We start from the raw sequence: 14,111 nt of genomic DNA on the forward strand, positions 1-14,111 counted from the left end.
GATCGTGTGTTGCTGGTCGGTGAAGGCCTTCAACAGTTATCTTAACGCTGAGGCACGACCTGGGAGGAGATGGGGTAGGCCGAGATGACAGCAGAATGAATGATTAGAACGACAGGTGAACTATTGAACAACACGGGAAAAGAAGAAGTTGACAAGAGGCCGAAACAAAACTACTGAAGCCCCAATGCGGTCATGGACTGACTATATGTACAAAGTGAAGCATGTCATCTGAAGATCACGAAATGAGTCTCCCTTTCCGACCCGGAGACTACGTTGAGATTAAAACTGCATGGGGGAGCCTACCCTGACCTTGCCCTGGACTTTTTACCTGCCCTACGCTGGCCGGAATTCCGTGGCGTATCACCTCCTCGCCCTAGCATGCATGCATTCACTGTGTATGCAAAATGCTTTTTGACAAGTTGACGTACACATCCCAAGCCTTCAGGTGAGTTTGAAACGGCCAAAGGATCGATGGCCATGGATCGTCGGTCAAAGCTCCGCGAGGCGCCCTCGTGGTTCTCGTAAGGTTCATGCCGACAAGCGCTTTCCAGCAGAAGAACCTTGTTGACGTACAGTATCCACGCGGGGTCATCATATCAATACGAACTGCCAGTGGTCTGGACCGCAGCCACCTCTGCATAACCATGCACCACTCATTTCATCGACAACTCCCGATGCACCTAGAGGTTCGCAAAGGAACCACGGCATGATGCAGGCAGAAGTTGGTGCGTGGAAATAGACGGTGCTCTCGTCGGAAAGTCTTGGTAGAAAATATGAAACAACGAATACCTGTCACTCGACCTCCACATGTCATGCACCTGACAAGTGAGGAGGTCTTCGTCTTCAGCTCCCCCTATGGCTTGCCTTGAGAATACTCATAGGGACTTCTGCAGCCGATGACACCGTTCCGACTGCACTGTGACTGCATCCGCAGTGCAGGAACTGTACCTGCAAGGAATCTTGTCTACGCTTCGCAGTAAGCACGAAGACTGGAGGAAGCGGCGTTTCTGCTTGTGCTTGCCCATGATAATGATGATGATGATGATAATGGGAAGCAGCAAAGAGGATGGCAGAACATTTGTTCTTACCCGGGTGGTACCGCAATTCCAGTTTCAGCGGTCGTGCAACCGTCTGGAAGACTATCCTCCCTTCCGGACCCTTGCGTTTGACGGAACCGCAATTGTACTTCAGACTGACACTTTGACCCAGACCCGAATCTCTGTACGAGTTGTATGCTTTTGATGACCTATTCGGACTCTGGTTTCACCACGACGGTGGCAACATGGTTCTCATACAAACCGCTGAGGATGCCTTTTTTGGCAAAAATTGTTCTAAAAACCTTGCGCAGAGTGAAGTCGGGAACATAGGTGCTCATTCCCTCTTTGGAAGAAGAGGCACCCGTTATCCAGGTATTTGAGGGTCAAAATGGACATGTGCCAGAGCCATCAAATCTTACCAGACCCAAGGCTATCTGGGAGGGTGCAATCCTCGCACTTGTAGGTAAGGGAATTGTCTCGGATACCCTCAGCTGATCGAGTCGCTGTGCCACAGTCCAGCAGATTGGCTGAAGAATTCAGAGACGGTGCTAGCACAACTTGATGAGTCTTATGGACCTGGAGGCTTTAAGCACCACGTAAAAGACTCAGCTGATGGCGGGACGAACGGCTGTTGCAATTCACGAAACGTTTACATTGCGCAGAGAATATCTGACTGTTGAAAAGAGATGCTGCGATTCGATTCTGGCTTTGGCAGTGTGTTCTTGTGGTAATGACCTCACATTGCGTGCGAACGTTTGCAATCATGGTACATGGATTATTAGGGACGAGGCTCCTAAGTTAGGTTCATGGCATGCTGCCCCTGATAGTCCCTAAGAGGTCCTTTGCAACATTTTCCTAGGCTTCCCCGTGCAAACTTTTGGGTGCGGGACTACCTAAAGTTAGGTGGTGGGTCAACGAGACGCCCGCGTAGATTTTGTCGTCAAGTTGGTCGGTCGCTCGGCGCGAAAAGCCTAGTTGAACCCAAGTTTACTTCTGGGCACTTGTGACATCTGGAGGGATTCTGTACCTACCCATGTATTCCTCAGAACCACTCACCTAATTCGGGGCCAACATCCCCATCAACGTCGGTGCCGTAGCCTGACCTCTTGAATGTCTGGGCTCATTTCACTGAGGTGGAGTTCTGATGGACAGAATGAAACGAAGAAAACCGAGACCGCCACGACGAGTAACTCGCCCTTGTGACGCGTGCAGGGTCCGCAAAACTCGCTGCATTCCAGAAGAAGAGGGTGCCGCTACGTGCATTTCTTGCAATGACCGTGGCGTCGAGTGCACCTTCGAACGTGATCCTCCAGGACGTCAGCGAATTACAGGGACTTCGCAAGATCGCAATGGAACAACACCCAACCGCCCGAGAAATCTTCCAGCCGACGCACCGGCTCCAATATCAAGATTCTCGCCCTCAGTCGCAGATGATGCCCTCCAAGCAACCAACTCCGAGTTCTCCAGCCATCTTCGAAATTCAGGATCGTTTCACAGCCCGGCTTCAATACGGACATCGATCCACGTTCAAGGTCTCGAAGAAACCAATCATGCCGAACCACAGAGCCTTGGTCAGTCAAACCACCGGTTCGCCGAGCTCTATGGTATCACAAGTGATATGGAACCTATATTGATGGTTCGTCTTGCGAGGGTTTGCCCATAGAGTATTGCTCATAACTGACCCTCCTACCAGCGACACCGGCCTTATGATGGCCTCGGCAATGAATATTGTCTCGAGACACATCGAATCCGTCGTATACTACAAAGTGATCAAGGGCAGAATTATCCAATAACCTTCCACACTGTCTCAAACGAGAAGTCAATTGGATATACATCAAGCTACGTCGATGTCGATGCTATCGAAGACTGTGTGAACCCGTTTGGGCCACGTTTAATCAAGTTGTTCTGGAGAATGGTTCAACCTTCTTTGCCTCTACTGCACAAGGCAGGTTTCATGTCAGATTACGCCAGGGGTTACAGAAACGTACCCGCTGGCCTTCTTGGTGCTGTCTACCTCGTGTCTCTGAATTGGTGGTCTTACGATTCCGAGTTGAATCTGAGGGCTGCTCCGGAATCGCGGCATCTACGAAATTTGACTATGCAAGCCATCCAGAACTCCTATCATAGGCCGAGATTGTCCTCGATCCAAGCAATTCTACTTCTTCTCCAGTGCAAACCTGAGGATCCCCTGAATCCGGATCACACCTTTTGTTGGGGATATGTCTGTCAGGCATTGGGGATAGCCGAGTCAGTTGGGCTGCAACTTGATGCGTCGAATTGGAACATTCCAGCATGGGAGCAGCGCTTGCGAAAAAGGCTTGGCTGGGCGCTCTACATGCAAGACAAATGGACTTCGATGGCGTATGGGAGACCTTCGCACATTCACGAAGATGACTGGGGTCTGAGAGATCTGCATATTCGGGATTTTGAACCTGACCAAGGCGAAGCTCCCGCACACCCAGATGGAATAACAAACCTGGATTTCTATCACAACGCTGGAATGATGCATTTCATGAAAATGGTTGAGCTAACAAAAATGCTCAGTCGGCTACAAAGAAACTTCTACACCCTCAGGACCTCCATCTCGCAGAACAGTACTGAGCTTTATGGGCTCGCGCGGCCCTTGGTGGACGAATTGACAGACTGGTATGCCAAATTGGATCCAATGCTCAACATGGATGTCAAGTTCTATCGCCAACTGAACTTTTGTGGTAGGAGCTCCGAGGTACGAGATCCGAGACTTGTACTGATATTGCTATAGGATCGCTACACTTCTCCTACTATGGCACCATGATCAATGTCCTTCGCCGCCTTGTCCGGTCTACGGCGCTTGGTGCCCGTTGTGACAACAATGAAGTCTTGGCTTCCATTCGCCAACTAGGTCTCGCGACTGTTCAGGCGGCGACAAAGTTTGTCAATGATCTCAGACCAGATCACTTGGAGTCATTCTGGTATTTTAGTAAGGACACTCTTCTTTCTGTGAGATTCGCAATGGCTGACGTACTCCAGCATCACCATATCTGTTCTCTCTTCTCGGATCTTTCACCACGCTAATGCTTGTCACCTCGCTATCCACGCACGAACGAGATTTCTGGCAAGACACGCTCAACTCTTACATCTGGACACTGAGAACCATGAGTAACAGCAGCGAGCCAATGCGATATGCTGCCAACCGCTTAGAGGGTGCGATCCTCCGAGGACTTGAGCACGCTCTGGCTGTGAACATCGATCAAACCACTGAATTTCGTCCTTCGATGCTCTCTACGAGCGCCGATATGGATTTCAACAATTTCGGCGACTGGGACTTGGCCGATCTGCAATTGGAAACCTTTGATCTCCTAGCTGGCGTGGACCTCAACACAGCGGGGATGGGTATGCTAGGGGGCGGTAGACTTGTGCCGGGGTAGGCCACTCAAGGACCATTTCCTTGCATGGACGGCCAACTCAGCCAGACATCTCTGAATTCTACCTCGCCGTCCTCCACGAAGAAAGCCAGCTCCTTGATACTCTGAACAGCATGGTCATCATGTCCGCCATGTGTTCCGTCTGCCGCGCCATTCACAGCCCCATTTGTAGCGCCATTTACAAGTCCGGTCGGACGTGGGAGGGGCACTCGAAAAGTTATCGACCTTCCACCACAGAAGAATTGAATGAGCTCTCCCAAAACGATGAGCCGGATTTTTCCTTCCACGGACAAGCCACAATGCCGCACAATTTCTGGTCCGTCGACATTTCGTGGAATATATAGTTGATACTGATCCGCCCAGAAATCATCCAAAGGTGGCAAGTCGGTCAGAAGTGTCAAGTCAACGGTGCCATTGCCACGCGGCGTGAACGAGAGACGGTGGCCTCTCATGTCGGCATCCGAGCGGAAGAGGAGGCCGAAAGACTGTGCATCCTGGGATCCGATGCCAAATTCCAGCATATACTCCAAAGTTTCGGCTTTTATTGGCGCATCAATCAATTCCGTGCTGGCGCTACCGATACTGGATATCCTTATGCATGATTCCGAGAAGCAATGCCTCTTCTCAGTTGAAGTCCCGAATGACGCGGTGATTGCCTCTTCCACAGGATCGATGCGCAGGTGTCCATCTTCATTTGCTGACACCTCTCTCGGAAGTGCCATGTCGCCTCCCCATAGCCACTTTTTGTCCTTCTCGTTGAAGTCTCCAGCCCACCCGAAGTATATGCGCTTGGCTGGATCTGATGCCTTGGGGCACGACTTCGCCGCATACCACCTTCGACCGTCAAGACGGCCATGGGAACCATCCTTGGGCTTTCGAAATGGACCATACGGGCTGTCCGCCATGCGGTACACTGTCCCCGAATCTGGTGCGGCAAATCGTGAATATACGAGATACCATTTCCCATTCGGCAGCCTAAACAGTTCCGGACATTCAGGACAATACATGTCATTCGGCGCATACAACGGCTTTGGTTCCAAGCTCCAATCTTGGAGATCTGCTGAGGTTAGCAGTGCGAGACATCCTCGAGTCCATTTGGGTCCGGACGACAAGCGAGTGCCGACCAGCATCCAGTAGCGCGACTCTTCCTCGTTGAAGAACACGTAAGGATCCCTGAAGTCGATATCTTCAAAGGCGGCACGATTCGACTCCGGTGACACGATTCGTATTGGCGATTTCCCAGTCTTTGTGAACGAATTGCCGTGTCTATCACCAGCAGAAGCCCGGAGGATGACTTGTCTTCCACCTTCGGAGAGATTGTACCCGGTATAGAAAATCTGCATATTGCCGTGTGGATCAAGAATGGCAGACCCTGTCCAGACCCCATCACTGTCGGGATCAGTTGACGATTCACCTGGTACAAGGACCGGTTTTTGATCCCGCTTCCATGATTTGAGGTCTTTCGAACGCAATCGAAACCATGAAGACCTCAGCCGAGGAGGATGATGGATCGTGTGAGGCGGTGTCGCCAAATGAAACAAGTGGTATGTATTGTCGACAAGAATCGGGATTGCATCTGCTGCCGCTTGCGCCTCAGAGGGGCGACCGTACCGGTCGCTCTGTATGAGATGCATGGAATTGTTGTGGCTGCAATGCGTCGAAGAATCCCAGCAGCACTCGACACACTTTTGGGATGAGACCGTCCATGGGTTTTATTGACCACACTCCCACCGCTGGCAACTCCACAAAAGATGGCAGTCCCCAGATACGAACGGGCAAGGTCTTCCTTCTGATCCGGCCCAGAATTCTGTCAGTCTTTTCCTACGAGGCCGATTGTGCCGATGCGCCGTCGGCGCGGCCGGACCATCGGCAGCAGACCTGAATGTGCCGACCGGCAGCCTGTCCAGCGATGCCGATTGGGTCGCCCGCCATTGTGGCACCCTTCGGCCGTGCGTCCGATAGACACTTCATAAGTCAACAAGGTTCTCCATGAAGTTGTAGAACAACTTCTCCCCCGCCAACACCGTATGCACTCCAGCCCGCGTGGTCATCACTCCCCTCGGGCGCCCCTTGTACTCCATAGTGGATACGTAAGTTGGTCTCGTGAGGGAACAAAAATGCACTTTCCAGACGGAGTTTGACGAAGCTGCCGACTTATCCTTGCGCCTGTGGCTATATAACATCCCTAGGGCAGGCACTCTGAGAACGACAAAAAGATTCCAAGTCAAGAAGCCTCAATCGACCGCAAGCAGCACTCAGCACTTGCCACTCATCACTGGCATCATCGAGCCTGTCTTCACACCACCTGCATTTCCCGCCAACCCAGATTGAACATGCTCAGAATCAATCATCCTTACGCCTGGGCCTTTTGTGCCTTTGCCGCACTGGGCGCATGCCTGTATGGTTATGATGGTGTTTACTTCAATGGAGTCTCTTCACTGGTACGTTTAGCGATCTCATGGCTTGTAGTGTCGACAGTGTTCGTTAACTTGTGTCTACTAGGACGTGTTTATCCGGCACTTTGGCACCAAGACGGCAGATGGCACCTACAAGATCACACCTTCCCAGCTCTCCATCATGACCTCGATGATCAATGTTGGTGAGTTGGTGGGTTCCTTGACTGCGGCGCCATTAAACGACTACCTGGGCCGAAAAATGGTCTTTCTCATCGCCACGGTTACCATCATCATTGGTGTGGTGTTACAGCTGTCTTCAAACTCCAACCGAGGGTACATCACCGGTGGACGTGTCATCCTTGGATACGGTGTTGGATCATTCTCGTCCACGTCACCACTCTACATGGGCGTAAGTACTCCCTTGAAGACGTTTATCCATATGTTTAGATACGGGCCTTGCTAACAAGTTATCCGTTTCGTAGGAGGTCGCACCTACATCCATCCGCGGACCCTTGCTCATGTGTTGGCAATTGACCTTGTCGGTGTCGCAAATCCTGGCGGCTGCGATCAATCGTGGCTTGTACAAAAACCAGACCATTCTCGCTTACAAGTTCCCCATTGGCTTTCAGCTCCTGTTCCCGGCCCTGGTACTGATCTTCTGGTACTTCGTGCCCGAATCTCCTCGCTGGCTGGTGCGCAAGGGAAGGGATTCCCAGGCTGTCGTCTCTCTGCACCGCATCCATGGAGAGGACAAGACTTACGACGCCTCGACCGACATGGCGGCACTTCAGGCCAGTCTTGCCGCCGAAGTCGAACAATCGGCGCAGTCTTCGTGGTTTAGCTTGATCAAGGACCCTATCGAGCGACGAAAAGTCATCTTCTCTGCCGGCGCACTGGTCGCTCAACAGATCAACGGTATCCAATGGTTCTACTACTTCGGCACCGTTTTCTCCGAAGCCATCGGTCTCAAAGATCCATTTTTGATGACACTAATCGTGTTCATCATCCAAGTAGTGGTTGTCCTGGCGGCAGTGCTCTTGGCCAACAAGATTCCGCGTCGGCCTTTGCTTCTCATCACAACAGGGATCATGACGGTTTCAATCTTCATCGTCGGCTGCCTCGGTATCCCTGGAGGCGATGTCTCTCCCACCTTTGGCAAAGTCATTATCTCGTTCGTCATCATAGAGATATGCGCATTCAACTTTTCGTGGGGCCCATTAGGCTGGACAATTGTGAGTCTTTGTCCTTTTAAAGATGTTTATGCTACAAGGCGCAACATACTGATGATGATATAGGCCTCTGAAATGGCAGTTGGTCCTAACAGGAACAAAATCTATGCTATCGCTGTGGCCTCGTTCTGGATCACAGTGTGGGTCACGGTCTTTACGCTGCCTTACCTGTACTATTCTGCCAACCTTGGCCCTAAGACCGGGTTCATCTATACGGGTCTGTGCTTTGTGTCGTTGGCGTACGTATACTTCTGCGTTGGGGAGGTCACAGGTCGGACTATGGAGGAGATCAACGGGTTCTTCATGAACGTAAGTCTGCAATGCTGGTTTGATCTCACAAGTTCGCACTCTGACACAATGATGATTAATAGGGAATCCCGGCCAAGCAATGGAAGCATCAACCCAAGCTTGGGCGATCAGACGAAGCTGATACAATCCAGTCGGTCTCCCAGAAAGTGACGAAAGAGGAAAAGGACGTCGTGTAAGCGGATGAAGGATCGACTCGTGAATTGTGAATGGCTCCTGAAGTTGTTATCTGGTTCGAGAACATGAGACATTCAATCACGGCATGTCCATCAGGAAGATGATTTCTAGGCTTTTGATTCACTACTGAAGATCATGAATCGAGGTCTGTCTCAGGTTCGAATGGTCGTTTCTTGTCATTCTTGACCTTGACGTGAGCCCGACACTTCATCCTGGGCTGAATCTCCTTCCCAAACTTGTCCAAAGCAGGCAAATAATCATCGAAAATCAACAGCAGCCCCTTGGTGCCCTCGACACTGGCAGCCTCATCCAACATGGCCGCCACTTTTTCATAACTGCCCACCAACGTGCCGATATTCATATTCACAGCTCCTTCAGGCAGAGCCATTGTCTTCGCCGTGCTGTTGGCCGCAGCGGACTTATCCATACCCGCTTGGCCGGACATCCAAGCCAATGCTTCAACGTCCGCGCCGTCACGGTAGTTCTGCCATTTCGCTTCAGCGTCTTCGTCGGTGGCCTCGGCGATGATCATAAAGAGAACATAAGCGCCGACATCACGGCCTGTTTTGGCCGCCGCCGCCAATAGACGCTCATTGATCTGTTTGGCGGCGGTGGGGGTGTTCACACCGAGACCTTTGACGAAGTTGTAGTCGCAATATTTGGCTGCGAACTCCATGCCACGATCGCTCTCACCAGCGACGACGAGTTTGACGTCGGATGATGGAGTGGGCGAGAGCTTGCAGTCGTCCATCTGGAAGTATTTTCCTTTGAAATCTGATTGAGAATTCTTCCAGAGGTCTTTCATGACTTGGACATATTCTGTGGCGTACTCATAGCGATATCCGAAGAACGCATTTCCGGGCCAAAGACCCATTTGCGAGTATTCGGCCTGTTGCCAGCCAGTCACAATGTTGATTCCGAAGCGGCCGGGGGCGACTGAGTCGATTGTGGTCGCCATCCGAGCAAGAATGGCGGGTGGTATTGTCAGGACGGCAGCCGTTGCAAAGACCTTGATTTTGCTGGTGACTGCGGCTAGGGCACTCATCAGGGTGAAGGATTCAAGATTGTGATCCCAGAATTCTGTTTTGCCGCCATAACCTCGCAGTTTGATCATAGACAGGGCAAAGTCAAGGCCGTAACCTTCTGCCTTCTGTACGACTTGCTTGTTCAATTCGAACGACGGTTTGTATTGCGGGGAATTTTCGGATATGATCCAACCGTTGTTGCCGATTGGAATGAAAAGTCCGACATCCATGGGCGTAGACATGATGTTAGCCCTGTGATTGTTTGTACCTCGACGGGTTTGCTTCTAGTGTTTGATAACAGACTCAAAAGGAAGTCGTGGAGAGGTCTATGGAATTCGGCCTTGTCCGTCGCGGCGTCACGCCTTGGTGCTAGTCTTATATTAGGTCAAGCATCCCACTACCCGAACTTACTCTCCACGGCAGTTCTCGACACGTTCGTTGACGACCGCGGAGGAATCGAACCGTGCTGCAAGAGACGGTTTGTTATCATAGAGGCAATAGCGGTTATCGGGTAGGTGTCTATGGCAGATAAGGTGTTCGCTGACAAGGGTGGGTAGATTTCGTCACTGCGCATGGAGCGTCTCTCGGGCGAAAGTCTTCATCAAATAAGTACGGAGTACTCCACTGTCTCGCCTCAATTCGAGTCCGATGGTTCTAGCCCTTGGAGAAGTGGCTCAGCGATGTTCGCAGATCCGCGTTGTTCGGCGCGAGAGCCGTTCCGTCATCCTACGGTATGATGTAGAGCAGGGCAAGTCCGCTCCATCAATAGCCACGCTTAATTCGAGATAGGGATGTATTACCACCCTATCGTATCATAATCTCATCTCTACTGGGACCTATTCTTTCATTACAAGTTTCACCAGGTGACTTCGAGAGACGACCAGCTATCGACAGACTCATCGATATAGAATGATTTACTAACCCATCAGGAGAGGGACTCATTATTCCATCTCCTACGTCTCCACTGTTGCTACATACGTTGCCTCATACAAGATGCTCTCAGCGATAAGGTCTTCCCCTCCCTTGGACAACCTGCTCAAAACAGATATGGCGTGTGTCCAGCAGCAGTCAGGGCGAAAGTCGACCAACAAACGCAAGATCATCGAAACCTTCGAGTTCGACGTCGAAAAAGAGACCACATCAACATCCGCAATTGCCCCGGCTTTCAAGCGACGAGCAATCTCGAAATCTATCAGCGTCAAGAGAGCCTCGACACCCACCACCCAAAAGGCCCTTATCGTGGTTCGGAAAGGCGAATATGAGCTTATTGACCATCACGCCTTCCCGACATTAAGGAGCGAGGAAGAAGTCGTAATTCGGAATCTTGCCACTGGCCTCAACCCCATCGACTGGAAAACCGTCGATTACAACTTCTGTCTACCAGCTTTTCCTTGGGTTACGGGCCGAGAGATGGCAGGAGTCGTGGAGAAGGTCGGCTCACAAGTGACTACATGCAAACCCGGCGATCGAGTCTGGACGAGTACATATTACCGAGACTCACGAGCCGGATGTTTTCAGGAATTTGTTACCGTTCCTCAATATACGGTCCTGCCGATACCGTCAAACATGGGCTACGAGTCAGCCGCGTGCCTGGGTGTCGCTGCTTTGACTTCTGCAATGACCTTGTGGAAATGGCTGTGTGTGCCCGAACCATCGACCACACCACCCCGACCGTGTCTTTCTGGAGCAGATGGCTATCTTCTCGTTTGGGGAGGCTCATCAGTGACTGGTCAATACACGATCCAACTCGCCAAAGCATCCCACTTTTCTGTCATCGCCGTCTGTTCCGAGAAAACCAAAGATCTCATCTACTCACTTGGTGCCAATCATGTCATCACCCGGGATAACAGGAGCAATCAAGATATCCTCGACTGCATCCGATCTATCTGCGGCGACAGGACAACACGTGCAGTTGACCTAGTCGGTACGGACACGGCGCCTTTTTGTATGGCTGCGTTATCCAAGACAACACCTTCTCATTTCGTGCCATTGGCGATGATGAAAGCAGGTGAGGCTGTGCCACCAAACGTAACCGTGCACAACGTGGAGATGAAACGGTTTGTCTTGGACAAAGAAAGCAGGAGTTACGCTGAAAGTCTCAACAAACTATTGGAAGCCGGAAAATTGAAAGAACCTAGATTGGAGGTCTTGCATGGTGGATTGGGCCGAGTGAGAGAAGGGCTGGAAATGGTGAAGAAGGGTGATTTGATGGGGAAGAAGTTTGTCGTGAGCATGGCAGCCCAGAGCATGAAGTCGGGAGAAGAAGCGTATGCATGATACCATTTGCGGAGGTCCGAGGGTTCCGTCCTTTGTCTGTACTTAAGCGATAGAAGCATCTATCATCGTCATCCTTGTCGATGCAATGACTCTCCTTTCAATGAATAAGTATCATATAGTACCGAAGATGTTACAATCTGCAATGGGGAGATAAAGGTATGAGTAACACCATTTTTCATTCACAAATCCAAAATGGTGTTCCGGGTTTCTTGCATTCCTTATCTTTCGGAACGTCTACACCATTCCACATTAGATGTATATGTGGTGTGGAGAACAGTCGACCAGATGTTGCCCCTTGACCAGGATCGAAGAGGTGGGCGCTCGACACTAGGCAGTGTTGATTGGAGGGGTGTCATGCAAGCGAAGGGCAGGTATATCATGCTTACTTGAATTCTGTCTCTACACTTGAGATGCTCAACCGCGAGCAGATTTACCATTGTGTCAAACAGCACCTTGGTCAGACCTGTTATTCCACGGGTTGGGAGCCAATTTACGCACTGACTCCAGCTATTGGAGCGTCGTTAACGACGACGAGTTACTGTGACGACGGCGAGGTCCTAGTTGTACGTTGGACGTCTATATAGAAGCGTTAAGTACGCAATATTAGGTAGAAAGACAGAGCAATCAATGTATCGTATCATGAACACTGTTTGACACATTGCTTGGCAACGGTGCTTGTATTGGCAAACAATTGAGGAAAAGTGTAAATGGACAACGTCTCATAGTGATCAACTATCCCAGAGGTCAATTACCTCACCTCCGCTGGTTGAGTCGAAACTTCGCATAGCTTGACCTCAAATTCCCTTTCCCCAAATATATATATACCGATATGTCGTAAGATTGACCGAGCATCTCAGCACAAGACAGAACGACGATCGTCAAGCAAGACGTAGTGGAAATACTACTTACCTCCGAAAATGGCTACAAACATGGTTTCAGACACGACGACGAAGGAGCAGTGGGATCAACTGTGTCAAGATGTGAAGAGTAATCTGCTGGAAGAAGTGGGAGAGGAGACTTGGTATCTGATCATTGTAAGTGCGTCATGTCTGCTGCCAGGCCGGTCGTGTTGAGCCGGGGCGATACGTCTCCAGAAAAGAAACTTGAGCCCAAAGACGCCGAGCAATGACCCATGAACGAAACACTCCTCGGATTCAAAAGGATGGTCATTCGGTCAAGGGACATCCCGCTACACGGCCATTCAATCTTCCAGGATACCAGGATACACTCACGCCCCTTCTGAAATCCCACCACAAGCTCTTGCTTGCGCCTGCCTTCAGCCCTCAGTAAATGCAATCATCTTCGTAGCGAACGAACCCCGCATGCTTACACTTCCTTCTCATCAAGGCCACCGTTCTAACAGTATCGCCGCGTCCAACTCTCCTCGCCGACTTCTGGACACATCTCACCCGCACTGACGGCGAATTCTCCACTCGCGAGTCGCAATCCCACCTCTCCACCCGCCTAGGCGACCTCCTACTCAAACAACTCACCCTCATCGGCGCCCCGCAAATGCTCAGCGCTCTCATTCCGCTCGCCAAAGTCCAAACCCAGAACAAAGGCGAGGAGCAACGTGGCGAATTGGACTTGTCGTCATGGTACGTCCATCCTGCTCCGACTCCCTAATGGTCCGCTGCTGCTTTCATCTATTCCTCCTATCTCCCTTCCCAGATACGCTAACGCCGACCACAGGTCCTCTACGACTCTACCAGCCTTACACGCCCGAGGCATCGAGACCATAACATCCATCTACGGCGACCTATGGCCGTCAATCTTCAAGACGTTCGGCACACATCGCCCCATAGTGGGATTCCACGAATTGACCATCGTATACGGTTTGTACCTCTCAGACTTCACGCACATGTCAGCGCTGGAAACCGAAATCGTGGTCTCCACGAGCATCACGTGTCAGGGCCTCAAAGGTCCGAGTCTTTGGCACGTCAGGGGTTTAGGACGTGTCTTGGGAGCGAGAGGGTCGGACGAGGAGACTCCCAAAATGAGACGGATCAAGGATGTTATTCGTGGAGTCAAGGTTGGGATCGCGAGTGTCGTGGAATTTCTAGGTCCCGAAATGGTGCAGAGGTCAAGATTGGATGGCGGACCGGATGGATTGCAGGGGTGGCCGAATGTGGGTGATGTGCTTAGGGATCTTGGTGGTTGGGGAGACGATGAGTCGTGACCGAGCGCTATTGGATGGGGAGAATAGGGTGGAATCGTACGAGATGAAGGAACTCGTAAGGAAAGAAAAGGGAATGGAGGG

General features: G+C 51.1%; 6 protein-coding genes across 6 annotated transcripts; 4 read left to right on the forward strand and 2 right to left on the reverse strand.

Annotated features, from left to right (window-relative positions):
• Positions 1–1,983: 1,983 nt before the first annotated feature.
• On the forward strand, positions 1,984–4,668 carry EDD37DRAFT_224712 (fungal-specific transcription factor domain-containing protein). The gene is made up of 5 exons (XM_062810458.1): positions 1,984–2,125; positions 2,190–2,673; positions 2,731–3,748; positions 3,799–3,996; positions 4,047–4,668. Exons 2-5 carry the CDS (start codon positions 2,191–2,193, stop codon positions 4,442–4,444), a joined length of 2,097 nt encoding a protein of 698 aa, XP_062672566.1. The 5' UTR covers positions 1,984–2,125; position 2,190; the 3' UTR covers positions 4,445–4,668.
• EDD37DRAFT_224724 (glycosyl hydrolase) lies at positions 4,049–6,425 on the reverse strand. Its single transcript, XM_062810459.1, has one exon. It carries the CDS (start codon positions 6,073–6,075, stop codon positions 4,450–4,452), a length of 1,626 nt encoding a protein of 541 aa, XP_062672567.1. The 5' UTR covers positions 6,076–6,425; the 3' UTR covers positions 4,049–4,449.
• Positions 6,426–8,617, forward strand: EDD37DRAFT_224687 (general substrate transporter). Its single transcript, XM_062810456.1, has 5 exons — positions 6,426–6,882; positions 6,944–7,246; positions 7,320–8,069; positions 8,133–8,375; positions 8,438–8,617. Exons 1-5 carry the CDS (start codon positions 6,775–6,777, stop codon positions 8,549–8,551), a joined length of 1,518 nt encoding a protein of 505 aa, XP_062672568.1. The 5' UTR covers positions 6,426–6,774; the 3' UTR covers positions 8,552–8,617.
• EDD37DRAFT_224766 (putative pyrimidine monooxygenase ruta) lies at positions 8,617–9,981 on the reverse strand. The gene has a single exon (XM_062810460.1). The coding sequence runs from the start codon at positions 9,814–9,816 to the stop codon at positions 8,683–8,685; it is 1,134 nt and encodes a 377-aa protein (XP_062672569.1). The 5' UTR covers positions 9,817–9,981; the 3' UTR covers positions 8,617–8,682.
• A 640-nt stretch (positions 9,982–10,621) lies between these two features.
• On the forward strand, positions 10,622–11,851 carry EDD37DRAFT_646390 (chaperonin 10-like protein; the record flags this gene model as incomplete). Its single annotated transcript, XM_062817727.1, has 1 exon — positions 10,622–11,851. The coding sequence occupies one exon, from the start codon at positions 10,622–10,624 to the stop codon at positions 11,849–11,851; it is 1,230 nt and encodes a 409-aa protein (XP_062672570.1).
• Positions 11,852–13,113: 1,262 nt separating this feature from the next.
• On the forward strand, positions 13,114–14,083 carry EDD37DRAFT_224879 (uncharacterized protein). The gene is made up of 3 exons (XM_062810462.1): positions 13,114–13,137; positions 13,199–13,449; positions 13,544–14,083. The coding sequence occupies exons 2-3, from the start codon at positions 13,364–13,366 to the stop codon at positions 14,028–14,030; spliced, it is 573 nt and encodes a 190-aa protein (XP_062672571.1). The 5' UTR covers positions 13,114–13,137; positions 13,199–13,363; the 3' UTR covers positions 14,031–14,083.
• The last annotated feature ends 28 nt before the right edge of the window (positions 14,084–14,111 follow it).

This window comes from Exophiala viscosa (assembly GCF_022695815.1).
Source record: "Exophiala viscosa unplaced genomic scaffold EDD37scaffold_2, whole genome shotgun sequence".
NCBI lineage: Eukaryota > Fungi > Ascomycota > Eurotiomycetes > Chaetothyriales > Herpotrichiellaceae > Exophiala > Exophiala viscosa.